The sequence below is a fragment of the Haliotis rubra genome, unplaced genomic scaffold, assembly GCF_003918875.1.
Source record: "Haliotis rubra isolate DU_JTF1 unplaced genomic scaffold, ASM391887v1 Scf51, whole genome shotgun sequence".
Taxonomy (NCBI): Eukaryota; Metazoa; Mollusca; class Gastropoda; order Lepetellida; family Haliotidae; genus Haliotis; species Haliotis rubra.
The window spans coordinates 463,351-486,572 of record NW_025767202.1 but is presented as its reverse complement, the minus strand read 5'-3'; the positions used below and the strand labels follow the sequence as shown (position 1 = coordinate 486,572).

Sequence of the window (23,222 nt, the reverse complement as noted above, 5' to 3'; positions counted from 1 at the left end):
CACAGAGAGAGCACACACACACACAGAGTGCGCACACACACACAGAGCACACACACAGAGACACGCACACACACACACACACACACACACAGAGACACAGAGCACGCACGCACACACACGCACACACACACACACACAGAGCACAGTAGTTGGGGGTAGTGTTGCTACCCTTGGGCATGCCAGGAACCAGTAATCGTTGGTTCAAATCCTACTGTATTTAGACAAGCCCCGACCATGCTTGCAGGCTTCAAGTTGTTCAGACCTTCATTATTCCAGGTTTTCCGACCACAAACTGAACTCATTCATAGTCAAAGGAATTTTTTGATCTGATGGGATTCACTCTAAAATGTCCCCTGATGCCCCAGGTATGGTTTATGAAACCTTTGTTCAGTGTTTCTTTCACAACATGGTGGTGCCTTGGTGATTATGTTATCATATACTGCTGGGAATCAGAAATGGTGACCCAATTTAACAGTATTAATGGTGACCCAATTTAACAGTATTAATGGTGACCCAGTTAACAGTATTAATGGTGACCCAGTTTAACAGTATTAATGGCATTTATGCTCAGTCACACTTGCAAACGCTGCAAAGTTCATAAAGCGGGACTTAGTGCTTCCTGTGTTTTTCTATATTCCATTATATATTATCTACAATAAAATGAAAGCAATGAATGGGGCTTTAATTCTTTTGGGTGGTACAGTCAAACCCTGTTGTGTCAAACTCGTTGGGACCAAGAGAAAAGTTCGACACATCAGTCAGCATGGAAATAACCAAGTACCTTGTGTAGTTCAACATGCCATTTGATTGTTGAGTCTGTTAATCCCCACCTTGGATCTTTTGGTAGCACATTTATGAGCGTGACTTTCGATTGCGTGAATGAAGTTTTCAGTTGCAAGAACCAACTTTGACAGTTCAAGACAAAAGGGTAAATTTGTACTTATTAGGACTTTTGGGGACCCTGAAATGAGTTCGACACAACCGGGAATTCGACACATCCAATTCGAGACATCAGGGTACACATAATGATAATATAAGGAAATCGGCAGGGACCGAGAGATGAGTTCGACACAACCGAGAATTTGTCTCAAATGAGTTGGAGACATTGGGGTTTCCACTGTATATGTATGATGCAGATGCTTGTTGTGGGAGAAATTAAAGGTTGCAAAACAACTGCAAAAGATACAACTGATACCAAACATACACTGATATTGACAAACCAGGGATCATAATAAACAACACTTGAATTCAAATCACAAACAACAGACCCTGGCAGCCAAGGGCCACAACTCTGCACTACCAAAAGCTGCACCTCGACATCACGTCGACTCCTGGAGAATATCATGGATCGGTGGGACCAGCCTCAAGTGCAGTACCGTTGTGTGAGGTCTAGTCCAGCCGGCTCAGTCCATTTGACATGAAGGACGTACTCTTGGTTTTGTCAATATGTAGATAATATAATATATTCAAGATAGTGTTTGAACTTTGGGGAAGAAATATACAATCTGCTAGTCCTCGTATTTGGTGTATGATTTAGGCTGATGATCTTTTTTGTGAGACACTGTAATAGCTTCCATCTGAACATGGTCATCTTTGTGAGTGTGAGGAGATATTTATGGATAAATACAACAATGTACTTGTAAATTGATTGTTCAGTCCAATGTACTTACACATTTAAAAGCAAAACTCTATTTTCGTGTTTCATTCCTATCATCAATGAAGTTTGCTGGTGATACAGATGAAAATTGATGGAGAATGGATCAGCACTGATGGTGAGGTGTATGTTCCGTTCTTTTGTTGTTGCCTAATAAGAACTGACATCCATGTCACGCAATTAATCATTCACCAACAAAGACAAACCTTGTTCTCTCCAGAATTAAAATGCTACTTGATTCATAAAAGTTACGTTGACTGACACCTGAACTGCCATTGGCAAGGACTAATAATCTCCACAATCCCCTCAGCGTATACACAACCTGCACAGATACAACATACAATGTACCTCCTGAATTTTGAACTCGCTTCCTGGAAAAAACCCAGGTTTGTCCCCTTGGTAAAAATGTGGAGGAAGGGCTGGTGGCGGTATGATGCAGGCATTTAAGAGACCAGCGATAAAATGCTTTGATGGTGTAGTGTGCTCAAAGCTGTTTTATCCTGGTATGTGTATCGGGAGAACGAATTACCCAACTCCGGGACCTGAAGCCAACAAATCCAACTGTGCACAATCAGAGCAAAACACTTCACCATTTTCCTCCAACATGAAATAGAAAATTAAAGAATTAAACAAAATTTGAATAATGCTTCCTGATTGGTCCATGAGGTTCTTAAGCCGGCAGTGACTTTTAAAAAACTGAAACCTTGCAACATTTTTCTTTGGACAGTGCACATATGGACAACAGCGCCTAAAGTTAAAAGTGTCGAATGTTAATGTAACTGACTGTCTCATTAAGTGATGAGTTCAAAGTGTGATTTTGTGTAAAAAGTTTGTTCCTTAGTTTGGAGATATACCACCACATCACCCTTGAACATCATTGTGCAAATGTCGACATCCAGGGAGAGTTTGTAAGAAAGAAAAACTCAGAAATTATTGACCATTGTCTGCACAATGCAAAGAAGATTTTCCCAATGGTTCCATCTAGACTTATGTTTGTTTTCGTTATGTTAGTGATGATTTTCACTCTCAGAGTAATAAATATGACAGAGCTGTTTCAGTCATTATTTAAACTGTTCAACAATTTGCAACATTGATTCCCCTGCTCAATGTCATGCCAATTTGAATGTTCACATTAACTTTATCAGACGTTATTACATGGGTATGCTAATTTTCTTTTTTGTAAGAACCAGTTTCTGGCCATGGCTGCTTTTGACAACAATTCAGTAAAGGACTGTTCATAATTTAAGGCAAGGGTGGTGATTGATTTTGTACATGGAACTTACTTTGTACATACATATATGTGTATATGTGTGTGTGTGTGTGTGTGTGTGTGTGTGTGTGTGTTTTTTTTTTTCCTTTCTTTCTTTCTTTCTTTCTTTTTTGGGGGGTAGGGGGTGGGTGTGTTAAGGTGACTATTTTGGGTCAGTACTACAACAATTGTATCTGGCCTCCAAGAATAAATTATACTTGTTATAACTGTTAGTACAGATTGTAATAATTCATGACAGTCACAACAATTAAAATATTATTTGGTTTGAAAACTGGCCGTTACATACCATTTATATTCAAAATATCAATTACAGAGAAACCTAATTCGAAATCAACCTGAAAAATATTTCATTTGTCCATTCGAGAACAAATTGACATCAACGCTAAAAATAACCTATTTTTACTAGTGTCACGTGTTGTGTCACCTGACACTAACTTTGGATCATTGAAAACCTTATTGGGCGGTTTGAAATTGTTGTCAGTGATTGCTAGTAATATTGAATTGATAGGACACTGAGTTTAAGTCGCTTAAACTCTAGTATTGTACGCCAAAAAGTAATATATATTCTTCGGCAGTTCTCGATGCACATCCGGACACTCACGAAGCAACCCGAACACGAGCCAATATGGCAGCTGTGACGCCATGTCGAGAAGTCTGAACATGACACAGTGAATATTCAGGACATTTCCTGATGTTGGCCCGGCAAAGGCCGCGTTTGACTTCTTTAAAAACTTTGTTAATAGGTTTTTGTATTTATATTGATTGTGAGAAGGCTTCAAAGAGCATTTGGAGCTTTCGTTTCAATGTGAATGGAGTAATATGAATCTGGACTCACTTTCATTTGCGTTGGCAGAAATCAGTTATTCCGTTGCCAATCTAACAAAGAAAAATTTCAAAGCAAACGTTTCTGAGATATCACATGTAAGTATCAACCATGCTTGTTTAACGATTAATGAAATAGAATGTTGTTTTAACATGCAGATCATAAATATTTGGGAAATTGAGCCTTGACATTCACAGAGTACCTGTCGAGTTCGAAATTTAAGATCAGATATCACAATTTCTGCTATTCATTCATTTACAAAAATAATAGCATAACATACTGAATGTCCATTGACCAAATTTTATGGAAGCAAAGATTCACATTATGTGGAAAATCTGAAAGAGATTTGAATTCTGAAAAGATGTCACGGTTTCGTCAACATCAATGAAGATTGTGATTAATTATGCTTCAGTTTCATTTTATATCTGTATTTTGTCTGAAATAACGTTGAGTCATATGTCAGTTGACATTAACAGAAAAATGTAAAATAATAAGTAAGATTGCATACTGGAACTTTCTCAGTTTCTGATCAGTCATTTCCAAAAATACCACTGTCATAAGATTACAGCTGTGTCAGTCAGTTTTGCATGTCAGCGAATATTGTTCTCTGAACAGTTCATTTTATTAGGGAGAGGTGATGGAAAGACTTCCACCCATATCCCCACTTCGATTTCATCCTAGTCAAATCATATCACCTGAATATAATTCCTCATCTGATAAGGATGAGTTTTAACAAGTTTCTTTAATTGTATCTGAACATACTGAAAGACATTTCCAACTTCTAAAAATGCCACTCAAAGAAATATTTCTTCATCATTATAATTAAGAGGGCATACGGGCGGAAGTCTTGCCGAGGTGATGCATGATATCTAGTGTGTGTTGTATATTGTTTTAAATAAAACTGTTTGTTCCCCAACTGATAATGCTATTAACATAACTTATATTCACAGAAAAAATATCTTGTTTTTGAAATATTCATAGGCAACATCCAATGATTTCTGCATAATTCACATTTGCTCTACCACCATGGAAATTGGCAGTCTTTGACTCATGTTGACTCAGTTCATCTTCTCATTGTTAACTTTTTCAGGTCATGGGGAGGGCAGTAACATGTTAGATCTTTTCAGATCTCTGACCATGTAATGAAAGATACCATGTACACATTTCAATCATTGGTCTTTATGTACTGATTCCTTCACCATAATGATCTTATTTAGGCAGTTGCACATTAAAAGTTGGCTTTTTGTTTGTGTGAGTTCATTTGAGTATGAACTTTCATAGAGTGAGGGTCACACTGGATATACGTTTTGTACGTTAGAGCTTGCAATAATCAGACAAAATGATTTGCAAAATATATGTGCAGTTTGTGCCAGAATCACTTGAGTTGTCTAAAACTGTAATTGGTCGTAACATTCAACATGCATTGGTCTTAGCTTATGGACTAGTATAATGTGATCTTTCTAAACCTGAAGGAATTTTCTGTAACTCAGGTTTCAGATTAGTGGCTAATGTTATAGCCTGTTTGCAGACATTTAACAAATGATGTGCATTTGTATTGTTGCAGATTCATATGCGGTTATCATTTATGCATGCAGTAATGTAATCATTGTATCCAAATCATGATTTCGAAGGGCTTGGAGTTCTGTTGTGCCATGTGATTATCTTTAAGAGTCACCACGTTTACAACAGTACAGTTGAATATGGTGTTATTTTTATCTTCAATCAGTGGGGTCTTGCTGGCAATAATCCCTTCCGTTTCTTTGTATGCATCATGCCTTTTCATAATCCTTTCTCATGTGCATTTCTTAGATGGCCAGGTTGTGAAACCCTGAAAAAAGTAATGACCCCACTGTTAATTCTAATTTACATGTCCCCCTCCTGTCCCCAATTTTCTACATAAAATATATATAACTGAAACATGTATTTTTTATGGTAAGTCTAAGATGTATCAATCACATTATAATAGGACAGTTGATGGTGATCAATATTTTCTCCCACAATCAACTGGGACACGAAGGATTGACCACTAGGATAACTTTATTGTTACGGTAGATTTTGGGAACATTTGTGTTTGTGTTGCAGCTTGTCGCCCAGCACGGAGCGGAGGCTGATAGGCATCTGTTCCGGTGCCTCTTCTCTCACGTTGATTTCAGTGGTGATGGTAAAAGTAGTGGCAAGGACTTTCACCAGGTGGGTTATCATCAAGTTGTGATGGCTATTTTAAATAATCAGTTTGGCATTCTAGATAAATATTATTTATCTAGAATGCCAAACTGAGTTGTCGTGACAAGAAAAACATGGTTACTTATTGTTAAGAATTGGGAATTTTCTCATTGTCCTTACTTTCCTAAATTCAGAAGTAATTTTTGCCATGCACTTAATGCAGTAATGAATATTGACATATTAAAACCTTTTCTTATTCATTAAATGTTTACCAAGGCCCATCATTAAGGAGAAATGAAACGCCTTGGGGAAATTTTCAGTTGTAATTTCAGAATTTTAGCTGTTGTTTGATACAGACTTAGGATCAGATATCAGCCTCTAAGCAGGTTTGGATAATTCCCTGCTGATGTTTATGCATGCAAGGGGAATGATTGATTTAAATGTAGATATAGTGAAAAAATGACATTCCTCAGATCATGTTGATTTTGAGGCTACTTAGCTACTTTGAGTGATGTCTGTTCTGAGGCGATGTCTGCGCTTAAAATACTTGAGTAAACATGAAAAGGTTGGACTTACATTCTTTTCTTTTTGTGTGTGTCAGTAAATGAGCCTTCAGTTTCCTTTCCAGACTCAGTTTCTGATTCAAGAGTGTGGGTCACTTTTTAGTAAATCCAACTTTGTGTCAACATTGTGCTACGCCATCGACAATCCTCTACACCATCAAAAGGTAGATGCTTTTCCCATTACTAGGAATTCATGTAGATAATTTTCTGATATCTTTCACTGTTCATAATCATGATAATAAGACACTGTCTACCTGATGTTGTCTATTCTAAGACTCAATGCCTTGAAATATATGAGATTTCGCTTAAACAGACATACTTGATAGCATTGGTGGAATACAGGATTAGCTGCTGTTGGTGATTTGGGACCACATGATTTGATATTAGTATCAAGTTGATATTGGCAATACAAAATTTGTCCAAAGCCATACTAAACAATATGCGAGCAGTCTGTAAATAATTATTAATTGATTCTGGTTCAGATAATACACTGTGAGATTATGAGTATCTCTCTGCTCAATTATGATGCCATAACAAGCAACAATCCTGTCAGTTGACTCTTAGTCTTATGACAAACTTGGGTTTTGAAGGCCAGTTGTAACTTGGATCAGCACTGGGATCAGTAACAGTCCAAATGCTCAAACTAATTTATAGCAGTTACATGCATATATGTATAGTTTCTCTGCTCAGCATTCACTCTTTTCTACTGTCTCTATCAGAAGAATGACAAACCATTTCTGTTTGTTTTTAAGAGTTTGAAACCGTCATCACAGTTGTTTCCCCAGCTGAGTAAGGTTTTAAGGCTCACACGTGTACAGGAGGTTGTATTTGGCTTGGCGCTTCTCAACTCTGTAAGCCCTGATTCTCGTACCTACGCCACTCAGTACATCAAACAAAAACTTCCTGACTTACTGCGCTCATACGTGGATGCAGGTGAGTACATGGCTATGACTATACCTAGAATGGCGTCAGTGTGTATTGCCATAATTCAGGATGTCTGTATAAGTTTGTAACTTTTGTAGTGTGAACTCTATTTGCATGTCATGTGCCACTGCATTGCAATTTGAGGCATGAATCACATATAGTTGCACTAGAGTTGTCAATGAAACGGGTCTTTCTCTCAAAGTTAATTGTCAGCACACAGTCAATGATTTAACCCACTCAGCCAGCACAGCTTCCACAAAATGTTTTGATCACATACTTTGTGTATGCCTCGACAAGTGTAAATTGACATGGCCCCATAGCTGAAAGCTCTGAATGTAAAATGTCATTCAGAAAGTGCTCAGATGTAACCTTTTTGTCTATTGCACAGCTGATTGTTCTTATTCTATTTTTGGTATTTTCTGCTTACTGAGACTAATGTTGTGTATTTAAGACGTCAAGTCGACAGGAGGGTGGGCTTCAAGACGTCTGCATTGAAGTACTCCACCTGCTACTGACACACTTAGAGCGGGGAAAAGATCACTTTGGTATTGGCAGCGAACAGAAGGAGGCATTCCTGAAAACACTCAGAAGAGGTAATTAGTTCTGTGTTGACTACTATCACGGTGCAGTATCATCCAAGAATATCTCATCCTCTGTGGATAAAGCAGGGGTTATGCCTGATGCTGTTCAGATTTTGTGTCACAAAAAAACATCCAGTGATTTTGTTCAGAAATACCCTGGTTATGATGTTTGGCGTACCCTTGTTGGTGGATTTAATCTTTGGGGTTTTGTTCCACTCTAGACTGGCACACCATGGTAGGACTGAAAGACTTTTAAGCTGCATTATACCAAAGCTACTATCTCTTTGAAGAGTTGCAAATGGCCAGTGTTCCTAGGTGGTAGATTCAGGGTGGTGTAACACATGCTGTGCAGAGTTACATCTGTATCCATCTCTTTTTGTGCTGGTCTAGGGTTAAAATCCCAGTTGCCCTGAATATAAACTTTGTCTTTTTCAGTTAACAATACTATTGCATACTAAGACAATAAAACCAAATGACATTTTTCTGATATTAATCACAAAAGAAGTTGGATAGTTGGGGATTCTTCCCATTTTGAAAAATTTAGTATTTAGTAAAGTATGTTGTTTTGTCAATTAATTACAAATGGAAACATAAGAGGTGAATGAATGTCTGTGCAGGTAGTAACTTAAATCACAGAGATTATGACAAAACTTGCCAATATGTTTCACCCAATATACCAGTATTTCAGTACTTTTCATTTGAAAAGCGTGTTGCAGTAAACAGGTAATACTGTGCAGTATTGCACACAATGAAGTGGACGTAGATTTGGTATAATGCTGCTTAAAAGTCTTTCAGTCATACCATGGTACTGGTACTACTCTTTGGTCTCTCATCCATGCAGACTCTCTCTTATTATACCCCCTCTACGAAATAACAGGGGTATATAGCGTTCATTCTGTCCTTCCGTCTGTCCGTCCTTACGTCCCGAAACTTTGTCCGTAGCATATCTCTTAAAGTTTACATGCTAGGTTCACCAAACATCACACACATGTTAATCATTACCCATTGATGTGCCTTTTGCTATTTTATTTTTTTTTCAGAATTTTGTTTTATTGCTGTTTCCATGGAAACACGACTTGGTGCCAAATGTGTTTGATGGTTTTGTCCGGAGCATATCTCTTAAAGTTTACATGCTAGGTTCACCAAACTTCACACACATGTTAATCATTACTCATTGATGTGCCTTTTGCTATTTTTTTTTCTTCAGAATTTTGTTTTTTGGCTGTTTCCATGGAAACACGACTTAGTGCAAAATGTGTTTGATGGTCACCTGGCCACAGCATATCATCCCAAACTATACATGCTAGGTTCACCAAACTTAATACACAAGTTAATCATGACCCACAGATATGCCATGTGCTAAAAAATAACAATCTTCATCTACGTCCACTTCATTGTGTGCAACATGAGACAGTCAAGTTCAATTGTATATCAGGTTTCCACGGAAAACACAAACAAATCATGTTTCCATAAATTATTACTGTAATCCGTACATGGCAAAACTATTATCTAACATGTATATAAAGTTTAGTAGAGTCAAGGAGAAAGTTTTGTGAGCTGCTGATCCTTGTCACATTATATATATCAATATCAGTCATTTCAATCCCCCAAAGTGGGAAGCGGGGGTATGTGAGCTGTGCTCACTTCTACTCTTGTATCAATTGGTTCTGCAGCATTTCATTGTCTAACCAATCACAAGCAATCTGTCTAGGTATACATCCCTGATTACATGTGTGCATTTTATGTGTTAATGAGTCGTTCAACCGGAAGTACTTTAGAGATATTGTCTTTAATATATTTGCGTTTATCGAGTTATTAGTGTGAACATGGTCTGAACACTTTGTAAGAACAAGGGAATGACGAAGAGTTTGATTCAACTTCACTAACCTGATGTTATGTATACACATCTTAAGACATGTCGTGGTTGCAGATTTTCCCCGAGAACGAGCACCAGCAGTTCTTTCTCCTTTACTGTTCCCCAACACTGAAGACATACCCATAGAGAAACTTGCAGATACACTCAGCATGCCCAAGTCAATGGTTGGTATAAACATTCGTTCATTTAGATAAACCACTGTTTATACCTGTAACTATATTCTGAATGTTTGTGAATGATGAAAAAGCATGAAGACAATTTAGTTTTAATTCTCCTGGTGGACAATACTTTATTATGCATTTTGATGCACTCAGTTAAGAATTATCTTGCATTTCACTTGTTTTCTGCAATTTTTGTAGCTTTGTTGGTGATTTTGTTTTGCTGTACAGCGTGTGAACCTTTTCTTTCACTTATTCCAGATGGATGCCTCTCTGGCAGACATGATACTGGAGGCAGGATACAGCTGTACCTCTACGATACGTATCAGTGTTTGCTTTCACAGTAAAGATGAGACCCTGGAAATCAGTCCGTATGTCTTTGTAAATGCATTCATTGACAATTGGAATTGTTGTACTTATTGTGTTGGTAAATATATTTATTAATAATGGGTAATTATTGTACTTCCAGTGTTGAAGAATGCAGGAACCATCTTATGCAGTTTGGTTTCCGAGAGTTGACACCTACCTCGGTTGCCCGAGTCCTAGGGATGATGGCCCACACGCCCACAGGACTGGGAGAGTCGCAGCCAGCACCGGTAGGACTTGCACTTTGTAGAACAAGACAGATTCTTCTGCATGAATGTTTCACTTGATACATTTTGCCATTTTAGTATCTGTAACTTCAAGGATATTCAACTAGTGATAGTAGCACACATATTTCATGAAATAGACATATAATAATTATCTGTTGATATGTTTACATGACAGTTATAAACAATGTTTGATTTTCATGTTGTGTATTTCAGACCTCCGTGGCTGTTGGTAGTGGATGGTCGGACAAAGACAGAATAGACACACCAGGAGTAACAACTTGGAATGTAGAGATCTTTGTGCAGGTTGTGAAGGATCTTGTAAGTACACCTCAGAGGTTAAGCATGTCAGCACAATAACTGGTGGTGGGTGTTCTCTAAACACTTTCATATACAGAAGTGTAATATGTTGCTCAACTACTTACATTGATGGTCAGACTCAGTGACGTGACTCAGTGACGTAGCACATCAATGTCAGAACGATAGCGGGGATTTTCTCGCATTATCACGCTATAAACGGGAATTGTAGTGGCCGATCAAAAACATATAACGGTCAGAAATGTAAGACGATAGGATACTTAATGATCCAAAGACCCTGCAAATATAAGTAACTTGCTAGCGTTAACAATTGACACGTGTTGACAACATCCCGGAAGTTAGTTCGCTAACGTAGGTATTTGACTATGAAATGACCATCCAAACGATTAAAATCGGTTGATTATCGATCTAACACTAGCGATTATCGATCTGACAAAATGTAACGAAACCAGCTCATTGTTCACTTAGTTCAACATTCAGTTGCTCCCATTATACACACATGACCTGTTTCTGTAGGCACCACTTCTTAACTGGAAGGAGGTGGTTGGCCAGCTGGATCACAAGGGCTTCTATGTGAACAACAAGAAAGGCCTGAAGCTGCTGATGGAGGGCTTGTTCCGAGGCCTTCAAGACATCTTCCCAGTAGAGTACATCTTCAAGCCATGGAGTAACACAGAAGGACAGGTACAGCAAACATACACCTATGATGTTCTTGGTAGCATTAGTCTTCAGTAACCCATGCTTGTCAGAAGAGCTGGAATATTACCGAGTGTGACATTCAACATACTGCCTACATTCGTATGGTTGTGTCCTTTCTCCAAAGAGAACAGTGCCTCAGTAAATTAGGCATTATCAACAGTGTATGGACATGAGCCTCATGTTCTCCCATAGTAGCATGGTATAATAAGGATATCATATAAGCCTCGCTAAAGCTAGTTACAAGTTTGGATTGTAAGCGTATGTGTGATAACCCTTGGCATCATCTCTGACAAACAGTTCAGTTCAGTGATACTATTGGTAATCAGCCCACAAAAGTGTTCGCAACTAACATTTACATTGTTTCTCCAATATGTACAGAAGTGTCATGAACAAGAAACAAGATGATTATGTCCATGTTCACGGAAGTTTTGTTTTTCATCTATTATGCTTCATGCAGCTAAAAACTTTCTGGGTTAGCATCAAGAAGATTCATGAAATGACCTTTGTGTTTCAGCTATCATTTATCATACAGTCATTGCGGAATCCTGATGTCTTCAGTTTTGCGGACTACCCAGGTGATACAGTGGTCATTGACATCCTCAAATCCACACCCAATGATGAGGACAGAGAGGTTGCTACTTGGTATGTATAATGTAGTTAACAACGTTATAACCAGTGTGATGTGCAGACTTGATAGAGCAGGTATCATGTAATGCACATGATATTTCTTTTTCATAGAGATCGTCCTTGGGGTACATATGCATTTGCTGCGGCTGAAAATGTCATGTGACAGTTGTATCAATGTTTTAATAAAAATATTGTACAATAAATATAAATCTTTTTTATCTATTATACGGCCCCCACCACGTGGAGTTACCTCCCTGCTACGCATGCGCAGCAATCCAGGTAAGCACCTAGGCCCGTATCATCATTCCTTCTACTGTCACTTAAGCATTCACATGTGTTCCGAGTTACTAGCTGATTTATTTTTCTTGTGAAGAATGTCTGAGACTTCAACAACTGTATGTATGGTCTTTATTCGTTCTTGAAAGAAAAAGAACAGTTTTATTGATTTTGCAGTCTGTTATTTCTCATTTATGTGACTTTGTATTAAATTTTCTACGCTAACTTTCCCGTGGTTTACACACATGTTGCTATTCCATGGCGGGAAGTTTAGCGTGCTACGTGGTTGAAATATTGCGTTATTAACCAAGTACTTCATGTTGCGTGGTCACATTCACGTAATTTTCAATGTTTTGTACGTGTATATTTATGCTGTTGTGTTCCACCGTTAGCTACATGCTTGCGTGTTTGCTTTCAGGCATTTACTGGGTGTACTGTCTGCGGGCAGAATATCCCTAGAGCTGATAAGCATGACAAATGCTTGTGCTGTTTAGAGAAAGCAGGGCATAACCCAGAAACCTGCGAACTGTGTATGGCCTTTTCCCCCGGGCCCAGAAGAGACGGTCGGCTGATTTCCTTTTTTTTATAAGAAATTGCAGAGGCGGGAGGGAAACTGACAAAGGAGGTTCCCCCGTCCAAAGCCAAAAAGGGTCAACAAGCTAAACCTAGGTCTTCGCATAAGTCGCATTCCCAATCTCAATCACAGGGGTGGAAATAACCCATTGCCCGGCGTCCAAGTCCAGTGCTGTCGGGCAAGCAAATTTGTGTATCACACTGTACAGGTGTCCAATTGACTTTCCATTGCAAATTATGTTGTTTATTTGAAAGATCAACAAGAAAACGGCTGGTACAGTGGAAAAATTATCAGGGCAAGTGATTTTACATGTGCCGTTGTACCGGAGTACACTAGCAATTTTTAAGTTATTTCCGCCCCTGAATCCCAATCTAGTGGTTTTGATATGTCAATCATCACTCAATTGTTTCAGCAGCCTATTGACTCTGTGAAGTCCCTTGTTCATGAGTCCGTTAGAGGTCTCCGCCAGGAGTTCCTCGCCCACTCTGAATGGGGGACCGAGAGTCCGGGGGGTGGGTTCGCTCCCAGTCCCCCTCTCGGTGCTGGCACAGGGTCCGTTGAGGATTCCTGATGTTCCAATCCCTGTGCCACCCCGCCCTATGAGAGAGGAGGAGCCGGTTCTGTCCGGGCTTCCTCTTGTATCTCGGGACCGGGGTTCGAGTATTGTGTCGGTTGCCGGAGCGGAGAGTTCCTTCGGCGCTTCCCTTCCCACAGCGCCTGTGGCTCGGCCTCTCACCGGGTCGGGGTTCGGCTCCTCTTCACGTGGAGACCCGAAATCTGACTCGGGATCGGGTGCCGAGTCTATGGAGGTTGGGGAGGTCTACGAGTCGGAGGGTACTTTCCGTTTCTCGTCCGCTCTCCGGGATGTTAGGCAACGTATTGCCGGGTATATACCCCAAGCCGCGGTGCCGACATGTCGCTCAGACTCGACTGAGTTCCGCCTGCCGGGTGAGGCGTTTGCCCCTAGGCAACCCTCCCAGACATAGCTCCGTATCTTGCCTTCCCTTGTGATGGATCCCCTCCTGGTTGGGTCACGCCTTCGGTTCGATTTACCCGAACTTATTAAGAGGTACCAGCTGGGGGATGATTCTCTGTTCTTTGTGCCGGTGTTTCACGAGTACGTGTTCACTTCGGTTGCCCTCGGGGGAGGGTTGGCTTCCTCAGGTGCAGCCCTGGCTGCTAAGCAAGGGCGGTTAGTTCCACTGTTTGCCCTAGCGGGCGCCGCCCCTACTGGGGACGTTTCCCCGAACGTTGTTCTGCTTCGCCAATTATCCGAAGTGCAGGCCCACCTGACGCGAGACTCTTTGCGGTCTGCTGTGTCCACGGTGATGTGCACAGTCATGGGGATGCGCAAGCTGTGGCTGTCTACATCTCGTTATTCAGCAGCAACACAGCTGACCTTGCTGGCCTTTCCGTTTCGGCTGGGAACGACATATCCGGGGGCGCAGCAGGTCAATCGGGAGGCTGCTGCAGCAGCTACCTCCTTCAAGGATTCTAAGGCCTAGTTGGAGCAACAGCTGGTTTCTGGCTCCCGTAGCAGGTTCTTCCTCTGGGGCGCAGCCTATGCCCGAGTCTGCCAGCTGGCTTAGGCCGCTGGGTAGAGGTAGGAGGAGGAGCCGTCCCGCCAAAGGCAAGGGCAAGGAGCAGGCCTCTTTGTCTGGCTCCCAGCAGCCTTTTCGCGGTCGTGGGGGGTCTGCCCTGACCTCCCGTTAAACCTGCAGGCTGTCGCCGTGGGTCCATCCTAGTCAGTTCATCTGCAGGGGACCACTCACGCCCTCTTACCACACGTCCCAGTGGGGGTCCGCTTCTCTCTATTCCTGCCCTGACCTCCCGTTAAACCTGCAGGCTGTCACCGTGGGTCCGTCCTAGTCAGTTCATCTGCAGGTGACCACTCACGCCCTCTTACCACACGTCCCAGTGGGGGGCCGCTTCTCTCTATTCCTGCCAGAGTGGGAGAAGGCTACCAGCAACACTTGGGTGCTATCCAACGTCAGTGTCGGCCATCTACCACTGTGGAAGCGAGGCCTGCCAGAGTTCACCGGCATGCGTTGCACTCCGGTGCCGTCATGTCCGGTCAAGGCGGGTGTACTGCGAGACGAAGTTCAGGCTTTGCTGGACAAATCAGCAATCCGCATACCACCGGGCGAGGAACCGGCAGGGTTTTATTCCACGTACTTTCTTGTTCCGAAGAAGGACGGCGGGTTCCGTCCCTTTCTCAACCTAAAGGGGTTGAATCGCACGCTAGAGGTTCCATCCTTCAAGATGGAGACACTTCGCTCGGTGATCTCCTCTGTTCAGCCCGGCGATTGGCTTACGTTGATCGACCTAAAGGATGCGTATCGACATGTGCCAATTCATCCATGGTTCAAGCAGTACCTCCGGTTCTCTTACGACGGGATGTATTACCAATTCACGGTGCTCCCCTTCGTCATATCCACTGCCCCCAGGGTTTTCACCAAGCTCATGTTAGTGCCGGCTACCCTCGCAAGATCGCAAGGAAGGCGTTGTTACCCTTACCTAGACGACTGGTTGCTCAACGCTCTAACTCAGCCAGCGAGCCTAGATTCTACCCACACGGTGATAGACATTCTAGTTTGGCTAGGGTGGATCATAAACCTCAAGAAATCCGACCTGGTACCCACCCAGGACTTGGTTTTTCTCGGGGTGTGGTTCACAACTCACAAGGGTCTTGTCTCGTCGCCCGACCGGGTCAGCAGACTACGTGAGATGGTGTCTTCGTTCCTCTCCCAGCCCCAGGCACCAGCACGGACTTGGCTCCGTCTACTGGGTCATAAGGCGGCAACTATCTCTGTTGAGGATGCGCCCTATACAGCAAGCTTTAGCGAGTCTGTGGGCTCACTCGGAGGATCTGGAAAAGTGTCTCACAGTCACCGGGTGGTTGTCTCCTCACCTTCAGTGGTGGACCAATGTCTGGAATCTCTCCAAGGGGGTCCCTTTGGAAATCCCGACGCCAGCTCTTACCGTTCAAACCAATGCGTCCCCCACGGGCTGGGTGTGTGTTCTGGGCAGTCTGTCAGTGTCCAGACTCAGGTCAGAAGCCGAAGCCCTGGTGGCTCGTCTTCAGTTGGACAACCGTACGGCCATGACGTACATCCTGAAGCAAGGTGGCACGGTGTCCCTAGAGCTCCTTCGGGAGACGTTGGAATTTCTCCTCTGGTGCGACCAGTGTGACTGTCAGGTGATTCCTGTTTATCTCTCGGGGCTGGAGAACGTGCAAGCAGACGCTCTCTCTCGGCGGATCCTGGCCCCGTACGAGTGGATGCTCGACCGGCAGATATTCGGAGTTATATCCAGTTTTACTGATTGTTCCAGGTGGATCCGTTTGCATCCGGCGGGACGAATCAGATACCCATGTTCTGCTCTCGAATACCCGACCAGAGGGCGTTGGCTTCCGACGCGTTCCTGCAGGATTGGACGGGCAAGGTGCTGTGGGCGTTTCCGCCTCTACCTCTCATTCCCCGGGTCCTCCCCCAGCTGTCCACCCAGCCAGCTCGGCTACTTGTGCTACTGGCACCGCTTTGGCCATCACAGAGCTGGTTTCTGGTAATTCTCAGCTGGCTCAGCCTCCTGTTCTATTACCTTTGCGACCGGACATCCAAGGATTCAGTGGATGACTTGGCCTCTGTCAGGTCTAACCTCAAGTCACGTGGAATTCCTGCAGCAGTTGCAGACACAATTCTGGCTTCGAGGCGGGATTCAACAAACGTTCAATATGAGGATAGGTGGTCCCGCTATGAGCTCTCTCTCGTTGGATGTCCGTAAGACCCTCAAGGTCTATATCAAACGAACACAAGGGATCCGTACGGGTACCCATCTGTTCTGCTGTTACGGTGGCAGGAAGGCTGGGATGCCGGCTAGCAAACAGACCCTATCTCGCTGGCTTGTATAGGTCATTTGTAGTGCTTATCAGGCTATGGGCAAGCCTCCCCCTGAGGGGTTGAAGGCTCACTCGGTCAGGGCAGTGGCCACTTCAAAGGCTTTTGCATCGGCACTGCCCATTGAAGAGATATGCTCTGCCGCTATTTGGAGCAGGCCTAGCACTTTTATAAGGCTCTATTAGCTTGATGCACATTCACGTGATCGAGCGCATTTTGGCCGTTCTGTTCTCTCCAGTGGACAGTGTCCTGCCACCCTGACCGAGTGAGTCTTGGTTATCTGGACAGTTGACGCTGTTTTTCAATTGTGTATAATTGATATATCCGCTGTTGACATATCTAACTACTTTCGATTTCTCTCATGAGATACTGGTCGGTTGTACGTTGGCTTCCCCCTTATGGTGCTCTTTATAGATTCACGATGTGGGCAGGGTTTTTTACTTTCGCACAGTGTGCAAACTGTCTTGCTTAACTTGTGAGGTTTGGTCTCAGTACGTTCCTCCCTGTCGGTTACCCTCCCATCATGCCTCTCACAGAAGCTTCGGGACACGTGACAGATGAGTGTTATGGCGTCAGTTCCTTTCTCAAGAACGATCGCTATTTATTTGTACTCTGACAGAATTCCCTCCTCCCTAGCCTCTGGTCTTTGGGAGTCTGAGTTAATGCATATATGTACCCCAAGGACGATCTCTATGAAAAAGAATTAGCTAATCCCTGTAGAGGTTTCCAATTCTTTGAAGAGAATTGTTCTTGGGGTTGGGCCACCAACCTCCCCGCAGTTCTGTTCACTGATTTATTCAGCAGAAAGAATGATGATACGGGCCTAGGTGCTTACCTGGTGTGCTGTGAATGCGTAGCAGGGAGGTAACTCAACGTGGTGGGGGCCGTATAATAGATAAAAAAAGATGTATTTATTGTACAATATTTTTATTAAAACATTGATACAACTGTCACATGACATTTTCAGCCGCAGCAAATGCATATATATACCCCAAGGACGATTCTCTTCAAAGAATTGGAAACCTCTACAGGTTTAGCTAAGTTTCAGTAAATATAGTTGAATTTAAGAAGCTTATTACCCAGGAATGGTGGAGTGGTCTACTGGTTGAGCAGTTGTTTGAAATGTCAAAGGTTCAAGTTTGATTACCCACCAAGGTAGCCATGTCAAAGGTTCAAGATTGATTACCAGTGATGATACCTAATCAAAGGTCCAGGTTTGATGTTCCACTATATGGTGCAATATGCGAAACCTATTTCTGATGTCCCCCTGCCGTGATGTTGCTGGAAAACCACTGAGACATCAGCATAAAGCTATATTTACTCAATATTTCCTCAATTGTTTAACCTGGTTTGAATTTACTGGGCTTATAGGACGAGACAAACAAGTTGAACATGACTTTGCCTTATTGCAGGAAATCCTTGAACCTGGTGGAGTCATTGCTGCGTCTGGCAGAGGCAGGCCACTACCAGGCAGTCTGGGATCTGTTCAAATACCCCTCCCAGAAGTGCCCTGATATGCTAGTCCTTGCCCTGTTGCAAACAACAGTATGTATTATATCAGTCCACACTCTCCAATGATTTCAGCAACCCATGCTTGCCATTGAAGGCGAGTATTGGGATAAGATGAATGGTATCATATCCCTATTGTGTAGATCAATATTCATTATGTTAATTACTGGCTTGTTTGGTCCAGACTGTTATATGTACCTGTAATTGTGCTGAGTGTGGTGTTCAATAACAAAAAACAACCTGTTAGATGTGGTCTGGGAATAGAAGTCTGTCTTGGGCACTTCACTCTGGGAAATGAGTTTTGCCTTGGTAGACGTTAGTTTGCCCATTCAATAGTGTTGGGAATTGGTTAAAATCTCATAATTGATGATTGGTCCATTCCAACCGATCAATCATCGAAAATAATTGGTTAGCATCATTTATTAAATGTTCCTGTTATCTTTGTTAATGCACAAAATAAATAACGAAAATACATGTAGTTCTTTGGTTGTTTTGCAAATTGCACAAAATGCATTTTCATATTTCACATAGGCCAGTATGTTAGGGACATAAATTTCCTGGAATCTATAAGATAAATTCAATCATGACTTGGAACGAGCTTGTAGTGCTATGAAATGTAAATTTAATGACACAGACAAACCAACCTTGTGAAAAAATATTGTTAATGCAAACAAGTGCTCCAAAATTGTTTGTGTTCGATTATGAGAAAACATTTTCGATTGCTTGGTCGTTTGGTCATTGCGACCAATCTTCGATTTTTTCAATTAATCTGACCACCACTACCATTCAAGCATGTTATTCAGACGTTGATTGTTATTTCTTCATTGAAGTCCTGTTGCTTTCATTTCTGTCTTAGAATTGGCCATCAGCAAACCATGCTTGTCGTAAGGGAGCGTCTAACGGGTTGGGTGATCAGGCACGTTGACTTGGTTGACACATGCCATTGTATCACAATTGCGTAGATCAATACTCTTGTTGTTGATCACTGGAATGTTTGGTCCAGACTCAGTTATTTACGGAATGATGCGAAATAGCTGGAATATTGCTGAGTCATACGCTAAACATCAAATAAACATTTGTCTTCAGTAAAAGAACCAGCAGGACAGACATGTTTCTAATGATGATCTTAGTGACTTTTTTAAAGTCATCAATGCCCAAGTTTTATCCGTGAAATTCTTCACTTTCAGCCTACATGGAACACCATCAAACAAGAACTGATCGCAACTCTTATGCCAATTTTCTTAGGCAGCCATGCAAATTCCGCTGTGGTTCTCCATTATGCTTGGCACCATCAGGTACACTTGTCATGAGTCCTGGTAACATGTTCCTTTTGCTTCCATAAAGTGATTGTACAGTAACTTTTACAGGATCAGATTATTCTAGTCAGTGACCATAATCTGAAGCCTGTGCTGAGCAATTGTTCTTATAAGCTCAGCTTATAGTTGTCCATGTAATGTACTGAAATTTAGTGGAGACCCAAATGTTTGTGGTGCAGAATGATTGAATTTAGCATGCTTATTTACTTTCCCCAATTGTTTGTTCATTCAACTGTACTTGATTGAGAAATGGGCTCACTTTGATCAAAGTATTTTTTCATTAAAACAGAGCATTCTGACTTTATATTCCTGACTTTACCAACAAACTTGCCCATGCTTGTCTCTCCAGGCCTGCAGATAATATCAACCTATGTGTTTTTCTCTTTATAGGGACACTCCAGTACAATTCGGACGCTTATAATGCACTCAATGGCAGAATGGTACATGAGAGGGGAGCCTCATGATCAGACTCGACTGTCACGGATTTTGGATGTTGCACAAGATCTAAAGGTATGGTTCTTGTACAATATACTTGTAGGTCTGTGTTGAATTCTCATCGGTGTAAATGTTGTTTGTATCGCTGTCTTATTATAGTAACATGCCAGTTTCAAATGTCAATCTGTGATAGGTCAAGGTAGTTCTTCACATTTTTATTTGTATAACAAATGCTTTTATGTATTGTTTTTGAGATATGGCTGAGGCACTGCCAATTTTATCATGTAAATTAGTCACGTATGCCTGAACAAAGTATCCTCAATCTTAACTCATTTGCTGTTTTGGTTGATGTTAGTTGTATTTGACAGTGAATTCCACACTTGTGTCATTCTGGCACTTTCATTACCCAACATATGCTTGACAATACCTCTTGAGGCTAGCCTCTCTTGTTTGTTGGTAGACTTGTGGGTAGTAGATGATATTTGATCAGATCATTCCATATTAGGTCAACACATAACCAATGTTGTTTGTTATAGTGGTGACAACTCTGCCTGACGGTTGTATGTTTGTTTGCAGGCCCTCTCCATGCTGCTGAATGCCACCCCATTTGCATTTGTGATTGACCTTGCGTGCCTCGCCTCTAGACGAGAGTACCTGAAACTGGACAAGTGGTTGACAGACAAGATCGGAGAACACAAGGTTGGACATTTAGATTCTGTTGTCTGTGTGACATTTATACATTACTATTGAGTGACATAAATGACACTATTTGAAGATGGTTTCGTTTCAGGAACCATTCATTCAAGCCTGTGTAACGTTCCTGAAGAGACGATGTCCTCAGCTGGTCGGTGCACCGGTGAAGGAAGAACTGCCACAAATGAAGAGCCAACAGTTGCCACCAGATACAATTGTAACTATGCTCACCTGCCTGAAGACCTGGGCCAAGTATGTAACATCAGTCTTCCTTGTATTCTCTAGGATTAATTTCGCAGAAAAAATGTGTTCATTCTATGAAACAGTGTGCCTACTTTGTGGAGGTTCATGTATCGTTTCCAATTTTGTTTCTCTTATTAACACTACATGACTGAATGATTGTTGCCTTTACAGCCAAGTGTCTCAAGAGCTGTCGGAATCCATTGCGACGATGTTCACCAATGCAAGTTTGATTCTCAACCGCAACAGACAAGCACCACCCGGTGTAGTAGGCCCCAAGCAGCCACCACAGCAGCCCCCAGCAAACTTCACTCCATCAGGCATGGTTAACCCCGTGAGTACAAACCATCACATTTAACTAACAACTTGAAACATGTTGGATATTATTGTGAAAAGCTGTTTGAGGGTTCATCTAAATCTATTTTCTAACATAGTTCTTTTGAATCCATAACAGACCAACAGTATTCTGATGTTTGTGAACAATTCATTAGATGGTGTACATCCAATGTATCCGGCATGTAATGCTGGGGGATATAGTCAACCCCTCGTCGATCTGTTTGTAATCATTTCGTTTCCGGAACATAACTGAAAAACGTTCGATATATTTCAACAAAAATTTGTACATATATATCAAACAGAACTTGAAGTGGTGCCTTTTGCTATATTCAGATTTTTGGCATTTTTAATTTTCTGGATTTCCATATAAACAATTTGGACTTAGTCTAAAAAATTCAAGTTAGACTTTAGGTTACTGTCAGATGATTTGTTCTTTGTAGGGGCCGGGGTGATTTGCCATCTTCTGATGACTTTTGTTGATTAGGATGATGTTTGAGATGGTAAATATCAATCATATTATTTCTGACAGATGGATCCCCTTTCTAACATTGGCAATGTCCTAGCACCACCCACACAGTCAGCAGTAGGTTCCGGGGCCTCCTCGGCCTTCCCTACAAGTGGGATCACGTCAGCCTTCCCAACCACCGGTGCATCATCAGCTTTTCCATCCAGTGCATCCTCAGCATTCCCATCTACAGGGCTATCATCTGGCTTTCCCACAAGTGTTGGATCATCAGGCTTTCCCACAAGTGTTGGGTCATCAGTCTTTCCTACCAGTGTTGGTTCATCTGCGTTTCCCACAAGTGTTGGTTCCTCAGCTTTCCCCACAAGTGCTGGCTCATCTGCCTTCCCGACTAGTGCTGGCTCATCTGCCTTCCCTACAAGTGTTGGCTCATCGGCTTTCCCTACAAGTGTTGGCTCTTCGGCCTTCCCTACGAGTGGTGGTTCATCAGCTTTCCCAACAAGTGTTGGATCTTCAGCTTTCCCAACAAGTGTTGGATCTTCAGCCTTTCCCACGAGTGTTGGATCATCTGGTTTCCCATCAAGTGGGTCCACACCTTTCCCATCAAGTGGTTCAACACCTTTCCCATCAAGTGGTTCAACACCTTTCCCATCAAGTGGTTCAACACCTTTCCCATCAAGTGGGTCCACGCCATTTCCATCAAGTGGGTCCACACCGTTTCCGTCAGGGTCTACGCCGTTTCCGTCGGGGTCCACACCGTTTCCATCAGGGTCCACACCTTTTCCTGCCGGGGGATCTTCAGGCTTTCCTCAATCACTGGCTGGATCTGTTGCACCAGGCTCTCCTTCCAAAGGCTTCTCTGGAATCTCTCAACAGAATAACACAGCATTCAACCCCATTCAGTCATTATCGTCCCAGTTTCAAAGTAAGTTGTAATTGATTTTGAATATTTTTACTCATGATCTGTTTCACTGGTATTTTAGAACTTGGTGAATAAAAATATAGGCAATATACTTTATGGATAACAACTTTGTTATTATTTAAGACATTTGTATGTTTAGATGTAGAGATATGTTAATATAGTCGAGATGTTATCCATAAAGTATCTTGCCTTTCTTGTTAAATTGTATCCAGGCATTATACCATAGTACTGGTGATCCTTTTCAAACTGACCCGTGAAGATCCAGGTTAGAATTGGCCTTCAGCAACCTATGCTTGTCCTAAAAGGTGACTAACGG

At 42.0% G+C, this 23,222-nt stretch overlaps 1 protein-coding gene across 1 annotated transcript in view; it reads left to right on the top strand.

The window, feature by feature from the left end:
* Positions 1-3,390: 3,390 nt before the first annotated feature.
* LOC124292146 (CCR4-NOT transcription complex subunit 1-like) overlaps positions 3,391-23,222 on the top strand; it is a 52,077-nt gene continuing 32,245 nt past the window's right edge. Inside the window, 19 exon segments of the mRNA XM_046729195.1 lie at positions 3,391-3,845; positions 5,830-5,937; positions 6,539-6,637; positions 7,226-7,406; positions 7,568-7,584; positions 7,864-7,990; positions 9,909-10,018; positions 10,274-10,329; positions 10,482-10,608; positions 10,819-10,923; positions 11,437-11,604; positions 12,134-12,261; positions 18,405-18,537; positions 19,689-19,796; positions 20,208-20,327; positions 20,829-20,951; positions 21,043-21,197; positions 21,360-21,519; positions 22,051-22,909. Of these exon segments, the coding sequence (XP_046585151.1) occupies positions 3,744-3,845; positions 5,830-5,937; positions 6,539-6,637; positions 7,226-7,406; positions 7,568-7,584; positions 7,864-7,990; positions 9,909-10,018; positions 10,274-10,329; positions 10,482-10,608; positions 10,819-10,923; positions 11,437-11,604; positions 12,134-12,261; positions 18,405-18,537; positions 19,689-19,796; positions 20,208-20,327; positions 20,829-20,951; positions 21,043-21,197; positions 21,360-21,519; positions 22,051-22,909 (2,986 nt within the window). The 5' untranslated portion in view covers positions 3,391-3,743.